The sequence below is a fragment of the Pistacia vera genome, unplaced genomic scaffold (genome assembly GCF_008641045.1).
Source record: "Pistacia vera cultivar Batoury unplaced genomic scaffold, PisVer_v2 Contig524, whole genome shotgun sequence".
Taxonomy (NCBI): domain Eukaryota; kingdom Viridiplantae; phylum Streptophyta; class Magnoliopsida; order Sapindales; family Anacardiaceae; genus Pistacia; species Pistacia vera.
Genome location: NW_022196362.1, coordinates 1085264 through 1101977, shown reverse-complemented (window position 1 = coordinate 1101977; position 16714 = coordinate 1085264). Strand labels below are relative to the sequence as shown.

Here is a 16714-nt window from a genome sequence, read left to right as displayed (position 1 = left end):
AAAAGCTCACCAGTACCGATCTTTGCTCACGCTACAGATCTTGCTCACCAGACGGCAGACACCAGGCAGTTGCAGACTTGCAGTCACCATTCTTCTTTCTTTCAGTCACCGAAAAGCTCAGCAGACCAGTCACCGATCTTTTTCTTTCTCCTTTCCTCTTCAGTCTTGGGGTGGTACCCAGGAATCTTCTCCTTGATTTTCTCCAAAAGGCCTTTCTTTTCCTTTGCCTCTCCCTCATGAGATGGTGCCTCTGGGGTGGTGACTCGAACTGCTAAGTCTAAGTGCTAACACTCTGTTTTCTTATTATCCTATTGCTTATAATTGCTGTAAGTTTTTCCTTTAAATTAAATGCAAGTATTTGGATTACTCTTATAATCTGTGATTGATCATTGAGAACTGCTTGTTTGGGTGAACTTTCTGACTGGAATTGTTTCATTGAGTGAGGTCTGTTTCACTGATCAAGAGAATCTGCAACATGCACTAACAGAAGAGCTGTCCAGTTTATTGGGTCTAGATTGAATTGGAGGGTTTGACGGAATTGGGCTGAACAAATCCAGCCCATCATAATTTGAATTTTTGGTTCGGTTTTAAACCGGTTTATAACCGACACCGGAGCGGTTTCGGTTCAATTTTATTTGGAAACCGAAAATCAGTTCGGTTCAAGCTACCGGTTAACCGGTTTTTTCCACCTCTACTAGCCACTTCTCATCATCTTTTTGTTCATTCAATTTCTTCATTTTGTTGGGAAAAATGTGGATATTTGAGGAGAATTTGGCTTGGAAAATCAACCCTTTTTAGGATCAACTCTTGGTGAAGTTCCAAAATTGTAAGCTTTTATTTTTGTTTTCATTTTTTCAAGTAAACTTTTGCTTCCATATTCATAGAGATAATATTTTTGCATGCCAACAATTAAGATTTTTATTTTAGCCTCCATTTAATATTGTTTTCAAGTTCATGCCAACAAATTAATATGCTTCCATATTCATTTGAATTTAACTTATCATACCTTGGGATCCTACTCTTTTCAATGGGACTATGAGAATAATTGGATCCTTTATCGCAACTTATAGACCAAAAACCCCAAGGGATTGACCTGGTAGTCAAGAAGGTGGCTCCCTTCATTGACTTGGGTTCAAACCACTTTGGGCTTATCTTGGAACTTCTATAGAGTGTTCAATGAGTCTTAAAAATTAGTTGAAGTACGTGTAAACTAACTATTAGGATCTAATAGTTGCTTCGACTCAGAGATTCTTGCACATGGAAAGTATTTTTGTTGTTTACTTCTACATGATAATCTTTTCCTGGGCCTTTGGTAGGTACTTAGGAAGTGTCAACTTGGGGAAGCTGTCCAGGAGAAAGAAGAGGGCCTTGACTCCTAGTGTGACGCCTCTCAAGCATTTTATCAAACACTCGGTGTGCGTCACTCCGACACTCTAGAACCTTCTAGAATACTCGGGTATTTGCTAGAATCTTATAATTAATATGTAGTTATAGATGGTAGGTGGTGTAGTAGTTTGGAGTTAGCTAATCTCCACAGTCGATTGTGAAAGATCTAGACCGTCATTGTAAGCTCCATCTACTATATAAGGGGGAGAACTTCATTTGGCCAACCATCCAAGAAGTGAAACTTTCTTCATTAGTAAAGAGTTCTCTTCTAGCATCTTTTGTGAGTAAGTTTTGTGAGTATTCTCTTATTTATGGTAGAAGCTTGAGCGAACAAGGCAACTTAGGACAATCATCGGGAGATTGGCACCTAAGGCCGCACAAGTTTGAAGGGAAACAGTCGGGTCGTGACACTAGGTAATATAGTGGCATTTATGAGCCTTTGTGTTTTTATTTTGATAGAGATTTTAACTTTAAATGGTATATAGTAGTGGAAGATGGATAAGCTGGAGCATGGGGCAAGGAAAACATTTTGTTTGGGGCGTGCAGCTTTTTAGGAGAAGCGGATATTGGTACTTGATGAAGCGACTGTATCAATTGACAACGCAACTGCCACCATTTACAGAAAACTATTCGAACAGAATTTGCAGATTGCACTGTGATCACAGTAGCTCATAGGATACCAACTGTGATGGATGCAACATGGTAAGTAATGGCCAGTAATGAGTTACACCTTTAATCTTCATTTAATGATAATATAACTTAATTATAAATGAGCCCTGAATATGCTTCATTCTTGTGGTTTCTTTTGCTATCATTATTAGCAGTATGTATAAATACTGCAGAAGCTTTTAATATTTAAGCACAGGTTTTTTGTAATGTTGCAGGAAAGCGAGTGGAGTATGATGAGCAATGAAGTTGATGAAGCACAGAAGAATTTATGTTTGGAGCTTGTGAAGGAAATTGGTCTCATTTTGCACTCCGAGATCACATTAGTACATACAGTGAACAATTATTTATCAAGAAAGTGTTTCTCCTTTCTTTGATTCAATAACAACCTAAACTTATTAATACTTCAAAAAGCCATAATCAGAGCAAAACATAAAAAAAAACCAAAAAAAAAAAAAAAAAAAAAAAGGATGTGAATGCTGAAATTAAAATATTAGTAACGAGGGTGTAGTTCAGCCGATAACTGGACTTAGTGGGTAGACTTCACTTGTAATCAGAGCAGATCCAGAAATTTTTGTTAAAGTAGGCTAAAATAAAAGCATATTATATTTTTGCCATTAATATTATATTAGAGTGGACTAAAATATTGAAATTATACATATTTTATTTTTGAAAAAAATTGAAGGTGGGTCATGGCCCACCCTCAACTAGTCCTGCATTTGCTGGTTCAAATCTCACTAGCACGTTGTTGTTATGAGCATTACCTGAACTCTGAAACGAAGATTAGTCTCATAGCTTTCATTATGGGGACACCTCGTGGTTCACCAAAAAAAAAAATATATAGCTAAACTAAATATAAAAACGTCTTCAATATCAATTTCCATAAAGTATTAGCCCATCCATGTCTAAGTCTTCTTTCAATATTTCTAAAAGGACTTATGCAATAAAAATGTTTTTTTAATCATTTATAACTTTTAATTAAACTAAATAAAAATATCTAAAGAAATAACAATGAAAACTGAAAAGGGGCGTTTGGTTAGAGAATATTGGATTACTAAAATCTTATATTACCAAGATTAATGAAAATATTTAGAAAAATGTGTTTGGTTAGTTGATAAGTATATTATATTAATATGTTTGGTTAGAGGGAATAAATTGGTGGGTATGTTATTTAAATTACTAAATTGCCTTCTTTTTAAATATTAATATAATATTATTTTTAGTATTAATTTTTGAATAATTTCTTTTAACCTCTAATATTTCAGATTTAGCTAAAACACATTGCTTATATAAAACTTTAATTTATGACAAAATCACCCTCGCTGCCACAACAAACCATTGTCGGAAGTCTTTGAAAGTCATGGTGAGTAGCTCACCGTGACCACGAGGCTCCAATATGGCCGTTTCTGAAAACTGCCATATCAGGCCAGATCGATGGACCTGGCTGTTAACGGCCAGACCCATCAATCTGGGCGAAAATGGCCAGAATAGATCTGGCCATTTCTGGCCAGATCTGCTCCCGATATGGCCTTTTCGGCCATCAAATGGCCATATCCGGGCCTCTCGATCACGGTGGGCTGCTCACGACGACTCTAGGTGACTTCCGACGACTTCCCGCGATGGCTGACGGTGGTTTGGCTAGCGGTAGGTGACAGCAGGTGGGTGGGGGTGGTGGCTAGGGTAAGCTGAAATTTATTTTGATTTCAAGGGTAATTTTGTCCAAAAAATTAATTAAATGGGGTGAAATATAAAAGCAAGATTCATGTAAATAAATTTAAAAATAAATGTATTATTGTCCTAAAATTTTATTAATAAGGGATAAAATTGTAAAAAAAAAAAAAAAAAAAGATGACCTAAGTAATCTAATAATGCCTAAGAAAATAGAGGTAATCAAATTACCTTCAATATTACCAACAGTAGTCACTATTGATATTTAAAGATTACCAGAATTTTATATTACTTGACAAACCAAACATGGTAATCATCACTATTGATATTTGAAGATTACCAGAATTTTATATTGCTTGACAAACCAAATAGGGGTGTTCAAAAGAACCAGTTGGAACCAGAACCGGCGGGTACCCTAGGTTTGGTTCCGGTTCCTACCCAGAACCAGTCATCAATGGGTAGGTTCCAGTTCCAAATTTTTGAAACCAGAACCAGGAACCGAGACTAATATAAAATAAAATTAAAGATTAGGGGGGTTAATAAAAACTTTTGTAGAAAAAGTAATGTGAATACATTTATATTTATATTTCATAACATTTAAAGTAAGTTGGTTTGACTTTTGAGAATCTACCTTAACAAAGTAATGGAGTTTGTAATTTTAAATTTATAATTTGTAATTTTATTTTTGTTAATAAGTGCCAGGTGGGGGGGTATTTGTAAGTTTTTAAGGGTTTTTTTGCCATTTTAAAAACTTTTGGGGGGTCATGTGATTTTACAGGGTACCCAGAACCGGAACCAGAACCGGAACCGTTGTTACAGGTTCTGGATTTGGGTATCTAGGAACCGGAACCGTCGGTTCTGGTTCTGGTTCCAAATTTCAAGGAACCGTCGGTTTCGGTTCCGGTTCCTTCAAAAAATGTAGGGTACCTAGAACCGAACACCCCTAAAGCCAAACATGGTAATCAAGTAATATAATATGGTTTAAGCCAAGTAATCTCACATAACCCCCAACCAAACGCCCCAAAGTGTTTTTTCATGTAAAATATATTAATTTTAAATTAGAAAGACATATAAAAATATTTTACCCAAAAAAAAATATTTCAGAAACATTTTTTTATGAAAACAAATTATGAATTTTCATTTTTCTAAACTTAAAGAATGCAAAAGGATAATGAGAAGTGAGTTTTGGTCACTTCAAAGCTCAAACCAGTTCAGTTTTCTATTCCTCTTTTCATGTACAGAATCAGTTAAGACTAAGAGATGTCTAAAATTTCTTCTTCTAAATTTACAAACCCTGAAGTTTTCTTATCTTCTTCGAAACTCTTAACCACTCCAAAGTTTCCTTGTTTTTCCACTTTAAGCCTTTCTCTTTTCTCCAAATTCCCTCCATGTTTTCACCCAATTTCTCACTCTCCAAGAAAAGCTCTGACCTTGGTTTTGTGTAAGCCGTTTGAAGCAGAGGAAGAGCTGTCCTGTACAGAAGATGAGTGGCTCAAGAGACTCCCAGATAAGTCCAAGCCTTTGTACTCTCATAGTTTGCCCTGCATTGAAGCTTGGCTCAGAAATTTGGGGTTTTATCAGAGTAAAGATGACCGGGCTGTTTGGTTGATTGAAAAACCTGATTGGTACGCTCAGTTGTCGCTTGATGTCACTGACCTCTACATAAGGTAAAAAATTTTGGGTTTTTGTATCTGGGTTTTTGTTAATTTGGCAATTCATGTTGAAACTTGAATTGTTTTAATGTTTTCTTGAAGTTGCCAGCATTGGGTTAGCGTATTTGTATTCTTGTTTTTCTTGTTGGTGATAAAGGTTGATTTTGAATTTTTATGCTTTAATGATTTTTGGTGCTGAGAAGTTTTATGGAAATGAATGATTTCACTATGGCTGGTTACATGACGACACATAAACTTAGAAGCAATTAATTGGGTGGTGATAGTTTACATAAATATTGAATACCTTAATCTGTGTATGATAAAAATGGCGACTTGCAATAATGTGCTCAAGTGTCATTAGCTAGATGAGGCTTCAGTAGTCAAGGGCCATCAAGTGAGTGGCTTTGAATTAACTTAATTCATGAACTAGTAAATGGAGAGGTTTGAGCTTGTTACGTGAGGCCATCATCCAAACTGTAACTCATTTGGACTTGCATTCTTTTATACCTGCTGATCAGCAATAGCCATGAGTCATATTTCAACTGATTATCAGAGATCTGTATCTCACCATTAATAGATCCATCTACAAGCCAGAGTTACGTCAGTAGACACTTCAAATCTTTTTTATTCTTAACCCTGAAGCCATGGGGTAGGCTGTGGTATTTGAAATCAGCTTGATCCTGTCTTTAATGATTGAGCATGATCTACACTTAAGTGATCGTTCATCACAGGTTTTTGTAGTCTATTTCAGTCCCTATTTACAATGTTTGTTTTTCCTTTTGGAGCTTGTAAAGTGGCTGGGTTTTATGCCCAGAACAAAATTTACTGTCTTGCCGCCTTGTCAACATATGATGGTTGAACAATGGATAAAGGATCAATAAGTTATTCTATATAAGTTCAGGATTGTAGCAAGGACGCTTAAAAGCTTTAGAATCAAAACGCTTCTAAGTTTCCAGATACAAGAGTTGGTATCTGGGAATCATTGTGTAGATACACTGCTAACCAACTTGTTACTCGCATGGAGATATGCAATAATAAAACGGGACAAAATTGCAGTAAGGACGCTGAAATGGATGAGCCTGAGTGAAGAAAAGTTAGGATGGTTAATGGGTATCAATTGTGAAATTTGAACGTTGCATTGGAGGCTATCAGTACGTTTTTGAGAAGGTTTGGCAACATCTAACTATTAACCTTTGGAGTGGTGTTACCTGCTGTTATTCTCTGAAGTCTGGACAGTTTTTCTGATGATTGAGTAGTCATATTTGTCTGTTTCATAAGGTTTTCTATCTGCTGCCGGCCCTTAATTTATCGTACTCAAAATGCGGCTCCTTTGGTATAGACTATAGTTAAATAATGATGATTGTAGTCTGATAATTCACATCAAGTCTGACCCTGTAAACTCAGTCACTTATGGCTGATGTAATCCATTAGTACACAGTCAGGTTGAGAACTAGAGATTTGCATAATAACAAGAACATTTTCAAATTTAGTTTTTACTGATGTTGGTTTCCTACAATGTTCACATTATGCATTAGGAAAATTGATACTGGTTCAGCATTGCTCACGGAATTTTAGTGGACCGTTAACGCTAAGATGATCATTTCTTGTGTTGCAGGTACTTGAAGAGTGGACCTGGGAATCTGGAAAAAGATGTGGAGAGAAGATTCAGTTATGCATTGAGTAGAGAAGATATAGAGAATGCCACACTTGGAGGACCATAAGCAATCCAGCATCTGCTTTGGTCTCATTAGCAACATTTATGAAGATAACTTTTTCTCTAGGATTTCCAAAACCAGGAAGAAATTTAAATTACAAATGCTATGTTTGGTGATATAATCAATGAAATATTGGTTTCTTGATATCTTCTTTTACTGTTTTGGTCGCACCTCTCTGCTTTACTTTATCCTAATTTCTAAATACTCGTAAATTCTCATTGTTTAAAAAATTCATTAAAAAAATCTTCGAAAGATAAGGACAAACTGGGCTAAGCCCATGAATAATACGGCGCCGTGTCCTGTGGGTCTATTTTAATCTCAAAAGAGTTTGGAATCATTGTACCGCCATTCCCTTCCCGCCAAAGGCCGGCTCCTATACGTCGTCGTTGGTCTTTCTGAATTTACTCTTTCCACTTCTCCATCCCTGCAAACACCATTGCTGTTTATCTGAACTCAGATCTAAACCCTGAAACCAAAAAATTTCAAAAAGAAATTAAGAAAAAAGACCTCTATCTTATTTCATTCAATGGCAACTATACGCGATTCAATCACAGACTACAGCAAAACGCAGCGTATAGTCCTCTTAATAGACCTTAATCCACTTCTTCATCTCCAAGATCCAGAACCATTCTTAGCCACTCTGTTAACTTCAACAAAAATCCTAATTTCATTCGCTTCTCTTTCTTCTTCCCTTTTTGCTTTCAAATTCTTCTTTTCATCTCTCTCTCCACTTCTCTCCTCCTCAAAGCTCCCTTTTCCTTCTCTTTCACTCTCCTTTGGCCAACCAGAGACCACCATTCAATCACTAAACACTTTCCTTCTTAACCCTTCTCTCAAAAGTATTTTCTCCAAAACGTCCTCGTTTTCCTCGCCCCGGGCTGCCAATGTTGCCGCGTCCATGCGTCAGCTGGTTCATGACTACGCGTGGGACACGGATGGTAAGATTCTTGATTCTGTTTGCGTGAGGTCTAATGTGGTGGTTTTGTTTTCGCCAATTTTGAAATCTGTAAAATGTTCGAGTGAGTTCTTGGATGTTGATGTAAATGATGAGTGTTTGAGCGATGTGGGTTTGTTTAATGACAAGTTTCGCGGGTTTTTTGGAAGTGTAAACGATGCCTTTCGTAGGAGGGATATTCATCTTAGTTGGGTAGATGTCAAATGTGGATTAGATTCTGGTGATGCTAATGAAATTGAATTGAAATCTTGGGTTTTTGATTGCGGGATTAGGGATTTAGGTTGGGGTTTTTGCTCTAGTGATTCAATTGTTTTGGGTTCTGGTCTTGTTCATTTTGGGTTGATTTATCCAATCATAGGGGTTTCATCGTCTTCCCATTTGTCAAATTTTAATAATGATTACTCTAAAGCCATTCGTGCACAATTGAATCTCAAGATATTAGATGTTAGTGGGAAGCCTTTAGAATGCAAGGTTAGTGATCTTGAATTGGTCAATATGGAGATGTTTTCTAGGAATACAGATAAAGATAGTTTGATTCCCGTTGAGTTCATGGATTCGCAAATTCGGGGATGTGAAAAGAACAGATTTTGGGGACATTTTGGCGATAGAATCATTAAGTTCCATGTTAAGGCTGTGTATAAATATGAGGAGGGTGTAAATTTTGACGGGCTGTTTTCGGATTCCATTCTTGTGCGTGAATTTTCAGGAGAATCAGTGAATGATGGGAAGGAGAATTCTAGTGAGTTTTTTGCGGATAAGGTTCTGAAAATTCTTGCTAGGGAAATGGGTGGATTGCTGCAGAAGAAGGGCATACCCATTTGGCAAATTTTCCTCAGTTTCCTCTACAGAAGAGGTTACTGGGCTTTGGTATCTCTTCTAAATGGCAATGGTGAATCCCATATGGGTATCCTCAAGCCTTTTACAATTTTCTCAGCTCTCTTATCTATTGTAGATGATGAGTCTTGTTCTCACAGTAAAGTAAATGAATTTGGTGGAGTGGATCCGGCACCATTTGTCATGACAATGGACAATGAGATCTGTAAATCAAATGGACTTGCTGCACTAGGAGAAGTTAAAAGGAAAAAGAAAAAAAGACATTTGCATTTGCTTCAAGACCTCACATGGGATGCTTTCTGTAAGGCAGCTTCTGGAAACACCATGATAGATTTTGAAGAGGTCTACTTTGCCACAGAATGTAACTCTAAGAAGTTGAAATTTTTGAAGTGTTGGATGAAACAGATTGAGAAATCCAGCAGTTGCAGCTTGATGACCGGGGAGAAAGCCAAGCAACATACGGACATTCCAAAAGAAATGGAAACTAGACTAGCTGAGTTGCCTCAAGATAGTGAACAACCAATACCTTCAACTGCTTCCATGGGAGAGGAAGCTTTGACCAGTGCTTCTAGAATACAGGATGATGCTGCCCTTGACATGCGCTCTGAAACTTCTGAAAGTTTTTTCAGCAATCTTTCCATCAAAATGCAGCAAGGTCTTGAATCTGAAGGAGTAGACTTGGGGGCTTTGGCAGAGCGACTTGTGAACTCATCCATTTATTGGTTGTATCAAAAGCAGGACATTGAAAACACTTCTGAGAGTCAAACCCCAGCGGTAAAACCCGATGATGCTTGTAGCAGCATAGCTGTTATTGAATTGAAGAAGCTTTTACTTAGGGAGCCCAAAGACTTGATTGCAATGCACAAAAACAATGATCCTTCCACTAAGGAATCTAATCCCAGGCCTGCCAGATTTACATCAGAAAGTATAGTTAGAGAGTATCCTTTTTATATTTCTTTTTATGTGGATGCTATGCTTTGATCTTCCTATTATCTTTATATTTTATCATATATGTATATATTGGTTCTTTTATGGATCTTAAGTGGGTTATTTGGCCTCTACTACTGCAAGACTTCCTTAATGAGCACAAGATATGAATTGCAAATTTTGTTTCGCATGGAGATTCTTCAATCAGAGATCAGATCAAGTATTGAGGAGCCTGTGAAACAGAAATTCGTGAGGCAGATTTGCTTGCTTTTAGAGGCCATCCAGTGCCACCTGCAGGGTGGCTTCTTTGGTGATTGGAGCCTTGATAATTATGTTCAAAAGATCATTAAAGATAGGTATGTGTATTTAAATACACTAAAGCTAGGACAGCCCTTCTTAAAGTATTATGTTTACACAATATGCAGAAATGGCTTCCCAAGTCAAGGCAAATGGGTGTTCATTCATTATTAGAAAAATATTGCTTTGCACCATGTAGGCTGGTTCTGTATCTTTAACATCTTATTTGGATGACATCATACTATATTCTATTCATTACTTAAGTCTTTTCATTTTGATGAGAAACTAAATTCATTACTAAATCTTAGTTCATCACCACCAACCTAGAAATAGATGGAGCATCGACACAAGTCCTTTTTTACATGCTGTACTTACAGATTCACTTCAGCTTCAGCACCATTGATTTTTCCCGTTAAACATGCAAGCATTCCATTATTGCTTAGACAAGGAACACAAAGTAAATGTAATAAGTAACGTTTGAATGTGCATAATTTCAGGTATTGTGACACTCTTGGTGACACAGTTCACAGAATCTATACGAAAATGGACTTGTTACTTTTTGCAGATGAGGATGAAAGTCCTAATCATTTACTCAATAGTGAGGATAGTAATCAATCATGGAGGGATGAGACGGGTGAAAATTTTCGAGTAAATAAATCAGTCTCATTGGAAGATGAGTCCCTACAGCTGCATGAAAATGATGATGAGAATCCTCAAGGGATTCGAAGGGAGGAGCATGCTCGAAAAGTAATGGAAGCTCATGAGAGGCGAGAAAGGGCTCGAAGATTTGCATCTTTCACAAGTTGGGTGCCAGATTTGCAAAGAGTTTGGGCCCCAAAGCAGCCTAAGGCAATGAAACCAAAGTCAAATTGGAAGCTTCCAAAAAGAAAGGATCATAAAAGTGCAAGCTACGACAAGGTATGTGAGACTCCAATGACAGGAAACAAACGTTCTTGTTCAATAGAAAGCGATACTGATGAATACGTCCACCAAGATTCTGGGTCTCGCACTTGCAGTTCTGTTTCCAAGGCTTTGTTTCAAGATAACCGGTAGCATACCAATTTTTAAGCTATCCTGACGAGTGGCATTCTTACAGAAATCATTTGTGAAAAGAATGAAGGCTTAGTAAGAGCTAACTACTGATCATGTGCAGTTGTCTTATACCAATGAAGCTTCAGCCAAATTTGGTTCCAACTTAATCATCAGAGTTGGTACTTTTTCTTCCAACTCTAGTTTTTCTCTTAATTCTTTGTAAAATAGTTTTAATATTAATTGGTTGTAACATTGAAGTAATTTCATCTTCTCCATAGTTTATTCCATTTCCATGTACATTACAGAATTCTCAATATTATAAATCATATACAGACACAGAATTGTGCAATTTTTTCCTGAATATGCTTTTTATTCTTCTTTCAATGTTCAGTTTGCTATTATTAAAGTCACTTTGTATAGCTTCATTCTCTCCCACAGTTTGTAGGCAATAGAGTCATCATATACCACCCCATCGTAGCAGACATCAATTTTATTTTATTTTTTAATTTTATAATAAATGAGCATCTCTTATAAATACATCACCTAGATGACACTTCTTAGTTAAGGATGCCTGGTTTTTTTTTTTTTTTTTTTTTGGTTACATTCAAAACTCTTGTTTATTAATATTTATAAAGTTTAATGAATTTTGTATTGATAATAATAAATTATTAAGTAGAGAAAGGGATATATTTGACGGACGTCCTTCCACAACAAGAGGCACAAACATCGCATGTCGATACATTAAGTTGATGGTAGCCATCAAGGGCGATGGACCTTCGGTATCTATACCGTTCGGTTTATCAAATCTGTCAACGTTTATAAAGCAGTAAGTATTTTTTCAAAGATAGTAACCCATGATTAATGAAAGCCATAACTCTTCTTTCCCGCCAATTTTCGACAGCCAAACAACTTAAACCTCTGTTTTCATCAACCCAAAACACAGTGCTCACTGAAGACTTGTGTAGCAAAATATTAGACCAATACCCAGCTATAAAAACGTTGAAAGAACTCCATGCCAAGATATTGATTGACCAAAATTTTCAATCAAACCCATCATTGGGAATCAAATTGATGAGAGTTTATGCTGCTTGCGGACAAACAAGAGCCACACGCCACATATTCGATGAAATTACTGACAAGAATGTTGTTTTCTTCAATGTCATGATCAGAAGCTATGTGAACAACCATTTGTATCATGATGCTCTTCTTGTTTATAAAACCATGTCTAGACGTGGATTTGATCCTGATCATTATACTTACCCTTGTGTCTTAAAAGCATCTTCTGGGTTGAATGATTTGCAGGTTGGTTTGCAAATTCATAGTGCTGTTGTAAAAGTTGGGCTTGATTCTAATTTATTTATTGGAAATGGGTTGGTTGCCATGTATGGAAAATGTGGTTGTTTGATAGAGGCTCGACAAGTTCTTGACGAGATGCCAAGTAGAGATGTCGTTTCTTGGAATTCGATGGTTGCAGGGTATGCGCAAAATGGGAGGTTTGATGATGCATTGCAAATCTGCAGAGAAATGGAATCATTAAGGCTAAAACCTGATGCCGGTACTATGGCTAGCCTATTGCCAGCTGTGACTAACACGTCTTCAGATAATGTTTTGTATGTTAAAGAAATGTTCATGAAGTTGGCTAAGAAGAATTTGGTTCCATGGAACGTGATGATTTCAGTGTATGTGAATAATTCAATGCCTGCTGAAGCAGTTGATTTGTATTTGCAGATGGAAGAGCATGATATTGAGCCTGATGCAATCTCTATTGCTAGCCTTCTTCCTGCTTGTGGAGATCTTTCAGCTTTATTGCTGGGAAGGCAGATTCATCAGTATGTTGAGAGGAAGAAACTTCAGCCAAATTTGCTTTTGGAGAATGCATTGATTGACATGTATGCAAAATGTGGAAGTTTAACAGAAGCTAGGGCAGTGTTTGATCAAATGAAATTCCGGGATGTTGTGTCTTGGACTTCTATGATCTCTGCTTATGGAATGAGTGGGCAAGGTTGTGATGCTGTTGCACTCTTCTCAAAAATGCAAAGATCAGGTCTATCTCCCGATTCAATAGCCTTTGTATCAGTTCTCTCAGCTTGCAGCCATGCTGGGTTGTTGGAGGAGGGGCAATACTACTTTAATTTAATGACTGAGCAATATAAGATTAGTCCAAGGATAGAACACTTCGCTTGCTTGGTGGATCTTTTAGGACGGGCTGGGAGAGTAGAGAAAGCATATAGTTTTATCAGAAAGATGCCAATGGAACCTAATGAAAGAGTTTGGGGTGCTCTGTTGGGTGCTTGTCGGGTGTACTCAAACATGCATATTGGGCTCCTGGCAGATGCCTCGTTTTTCAATTAGCTCCAGAGCAGTGTGGCTACTATGCTTATTATCCAACATTTATGCAAAGGCTGGTAGATGGGAAGATGTAACAACCGTCAGGTCAATCATGAAAAGAAAGGTATCAAGAAAATGCCAGGTGCTAGCAATGTTGAGATCAACGATCGGGTTTACACCTTTTGCTGGTGACAGGTCGCATGCACAGTCCAGGAGATCTATGAGGAGTTGGATATATTGGTAGGGAAAATGAAGAGGAGGTTATATTCCAGAGACTGATTCAGCTCTTCATGATGTGGAGGAAGAGATAAGGAATGCCATCTGGCAATTCACAGTGAGAAATTGGCCATTGTCTTTGCAATCCTGAATACTAAACCTAGAACACCAATCAGAGTCACCAAGAACCTTCGAATTTGTGGTGATTGCCATATGGCAGCCAAGCTTATCTCCAAAATTGCTGAGCGTGATATCACAATCAGGGATACTAACGGTTTCACCATTTCCAAAATGGTGTCTGCTATGTGGGGATTATTGGTGATGCTGACTTGGTGTATTCACTCATGTGTTGCTCAGGTTTGGATTTGTTTGGACTAATTTATATGAAAGGCGGGAAGCTTACTATAGAAACATAACTTGGGGATATTGCAACCACCATGATCCTGAGCACAGGAGTTTACAATGATTCAAATGGTAACTGAAATAATTTTTGCTGGTACTGCCGACTCAATTCGGCCTGCTGCATAGTCGATGGTCCTCTGTTTATAATCATCTAGAGCCCATGTATTATAGTATGTTATCATTATTGCTATTTCAGGTGACTTCATATGGCTGTTGCAATGGCAACAATGGACTGAAAACTGTTATGCTATTAATGGGCTCACCACAACCCTTCCTGATAGCCATTGATGCACAGCTCGAAGGTTAGCTTTAACACTGGGTTAAATAACCATATTCATGGGCAAGCTGCAACTGATTTTTCGTTTGCTTTTGCTCTGAGGAACAACATCAAAGCTCGGCAGTAGAAATGAACTGTGCTTTGTTCTAGTATTCTACAATTTTTTTAGTACAAGTTGATTGAGAGTTTACATTGTTTCTTAGCAGATGTTGGTAGAATGAACTTGTGCTTTGTTCTAGTATTCTACAATTTTTTTATACAAGTTGATTGAGAGTTTACATTGTTTCTTAGCGGATGTTTCTAACTTACATAAATTGTCAAACCCTGTAATTTTTAACTCTTTAGACACATTCAAAAAGATGTCCGTTTGAAATTATCTCCTTTCTCTTTTCCAGTAGAGAATTCTAAGATTGAAACTTGAAAGCAATCACTTTAGATGTGGAACACAGTTGCGTTAAAGGCTGACCAAGCACTGCCTTGACTTTTCCTTTTAAACTGCAACATTAATAAATAGCCCTCTTTGACTCATTTTTCACCTGTATGCAGATAGTCTTTTCCCTAGTTGACATTTTGTTATTTTTAATGCAGATCATTAGTTCTAATTTTTAATTTTGTTAAGTTCTTTAGTTATTGGCGTAACTTATCCAAGAGTCTGTGTTCTAATCACAGGAAAAATAATTAGATTTAAAAAAAAAAAAAAAAAAAAAAAAAAACCTAAATATTGTAGATACGAAAACAACTAATCCTACTGATCTAACTGTTTAAAGCATGAAGAGACAAAGTCGGCTCGTTGCTACACACCACAATACACGACTTCAATATGGAGGGCTTGGGAGCCCAATAATAAATAATGGATGGACATAACATTATGATGATCGAGATTTTTCAGATCCTGCTCAAAATAAAATCAAAACTTCAATATTAACAGAAATAAATAACAGGAGCATGATATTTGGTCTTGGTCAGCGGTCAAAGTAAACAATACAGAAAAATTCTTCACAGCTCCAGTCCTTTAGGCTTAAGCTCCTATATAGGAGCAACCACTGCATAGATATAGCATACTTGAAAAAAAAAATGGCTACAAAATCTCAAACCACACAAATTTCTCTCCCTGCTGGCCCTTTCACCGCTTATTGGAACCTCCCATGGCGGTGGCATAGCCATCTACTGGGGCCAAAACGGCAACGAGGGTAACCTTACCTCAACATGTGACAGGAAAATATGCCTGTTAACGTAGCATTTCCAACAAGTTTGGCGGCGGGCAGACCCGGAACTCAACCTTGCAGGCCATTGCACCCTGATTCTGGCGGGTGCAAAATTGTTAGCACTGGTATAAAATATTGTCAGGGCCGAGGCATCAAGGTGATGCTTTCTCTTGGAGGGGGAATTGGTAACTATACTCTTACCTCTACTGCTGATGCAAAAATGTTGCAGAGTATTTTGTGGAATACTTTCTTGGGAGGAAGTTCAGTTCCAGACCTTTAGGTGATGCTGTTTTGGACGGAATCGATTTTGATATCGAGAGTGGTTCAACTAAGCATTGGGATAATCTTGCTCGTTTCTTATCGGCTTACAGTAAGCGTGGAAAAAAAGTGTACTTAACAGCAGCTCCTCAGTGTCCATTTCCTGATAGATTGCGGAACTGCAATAACACAGGGCTTTTTGACTATGTTTGGGTTCAATTTTACAACAACCCACCTTGTCAATACACAACAGGAGACACTTCGAATCTTTTGAATTCATGGAACAACAATTGGGCGCCATCCTTGAAGGGAGGGAAGCTTTTTTGGGGCTGCCAGCAGCCCCAGCTGCAGCTGGAAGTGGGTATATTCCTCCTGATGTGTTGAAGTCTCAAATACTTCCTGAAATTAAGAAGTCGGCTAACTATGGAGGCGTAATGCTTGGTCAAAGTTTTATGACGATCAAAATGGGTACAGTTCCACCATTAAAGCAAGTGTTTGAAGCAGCGAATTAGCTTGAAGGAAAGTGTAGAATACACTAAACAACCGGTGTCATTTTGCTTTGATTTCTCTAGTGTTATCCATTATCTCCCCATTTAATAAAATGAAAAAGCTTCTCTTTTCATGATTTGTTTCTTTTCTTGTTAATTTTATCATAATTCCATGATTAGTGCGAATGTTTGGCTGCTTTGCAAAATATTAATAGGGAATTGTTGACTTCTGAAGTCTTGGCTTCAAGGTCAAGGTAAACAATGGTGTCTATTTCTTAAGCTGAAGTGTTGTCCATTATGCCCAGTAATGGGTCGAAGTCGTTAAGGGCTAATCTTGATCTATTCGGCCCAATTAAACTTATGATGGGCGACAACGGTCCGTAAATAATGTATTGTATGTTGAAGAGT

At 37.4% G+C, this 16714-nt stretch overlaps 3 protein-coding genes, 1 long non-coding RNA gene and 1 pseudogene across 5 annotated transcripts; all 5 read left to right on the top strand.

The window, feature by feature from the left end:
• Positions 1–399: 399 nt before the first annotated feature.
• Positions 400–2332, top strand: LOC116106911. 2 transcript variants are annotated; one of them, XR_004124365.1, is made up of 5 exons: positions 400–826; positions 1317–1456; positions 1708–1800; positions 1872–2088; positions 2271–2332. It is a non-coding gene; the product is annotated as an uncharacterized LOC116106911 (long non-coding RNA). The 2 variants fall into 2 exon arrangements; XR_004124364.1 differs by having other exon boundaries at positions 1705–1800.
• Positions 2333–4861: 2529 nt separating this feature from the next.
• LOC116106914 lies at positions 4862–7224 on the top strand. Its single transcript, XM_031393221.1, has 2 exons — positions 4862–5387; positions 6988–7224. Exons 1-2 carry the CDS (start codon positions 4981–4983, stop codon positions 7091–7093), a joined length of 513 nt encoding a protein of 170 aa, XP_031249081.1. The 5' UTR covers positions 4862–4980; the 3' UTR covers positions 7094–7224.
• A 389-nt stretch (positions 7225–7613) lies between these two features.
• LOC116106860 lies at positions 7614–11420 on the top strand. Its single transcript, XM_031393161.1, has 3 exons — positions 7614–9814; positions 9968–10159; positions 10598–11420. Exons 1-3 carry the CDS (start codon positions 7614–7616, stop codon positions 11151–11153), a joined length of 2949 nt encoding a protein of 982 aa, XP_031249021.1. The 3' UTR covers positions 11154–11420.
• A 573-nt stretch (positions 11421–11993) lies between these two features.
• On the top strand, positions 11994–13484 carry LOC116106859 (putative pentatricopeptide repeat-containing protein At3g49142). The gene has a single exon (XM_031393160.1). It carries the CDS (start codon positions 11994–11996, stop codon positions 13482–13484), a length of 1491 nt encoding a protein of 496 aa, XP_031249020.1.
• Positions 13485–15429: 1945 nt separating this feature from the next.
• LOC116106916 lies at positions 15430–16443 on the top strand (annotated as a pseudogene).
• The last annotated feature ends 271 nt before the right edge of the window (positions 16444–16714 follow it).

What these genes read in the sequence shown, in the direction of transcription:
- LOC116106914 (XM_031393221.1), top strand. Translation starts at nt 4,981, where the DNA reads ATGTCTAAAATTTCTTCTTCTAAATTTACAAACCCTGAAGTTTTCTTA. An exon ending in GTCACTGACCTCTACATAAG is followed by an intron (nt 5,388 to 6,987) that starts GTAAAAAATTTT and finishes CTTGTGTTGCAG; the next exon opens with GTACTTGAAGAGTGGACCTG.
- LOC116106860 (XM_031393161.1), top strand. Translation starts at nt 7,614, where the DNA reads ATGGCAACTATACGCGATTCAATCACAGACTACAGCAAAACGCAGCGT. An exon ending in TCAGAAAGTATAGTTAGAGA is followed by an intron (nt 9,815 to 9,967) that starts GTATCCTTTTTA and finishes AATGAGCACAAG; the next exon opens with ATATGAATTGCAAATTTTGT. An exon ending in CAAAAGATCATTAAAGATAG is followed by an intron (nt 10,160 to 10,597) that starts GTATGTGTATTT and finishes GCATAATTTCAG; the next exon opens with GTATTGTGACACTCTTGGTG.
- LOC116106859 (XM_031393160.1), top strand. Translation starts at nt 11,994, where the DNA reads ATGAAAGCCATAACTCTTCTTTCCCGCCAATTTTCGACAGCCAAACAA.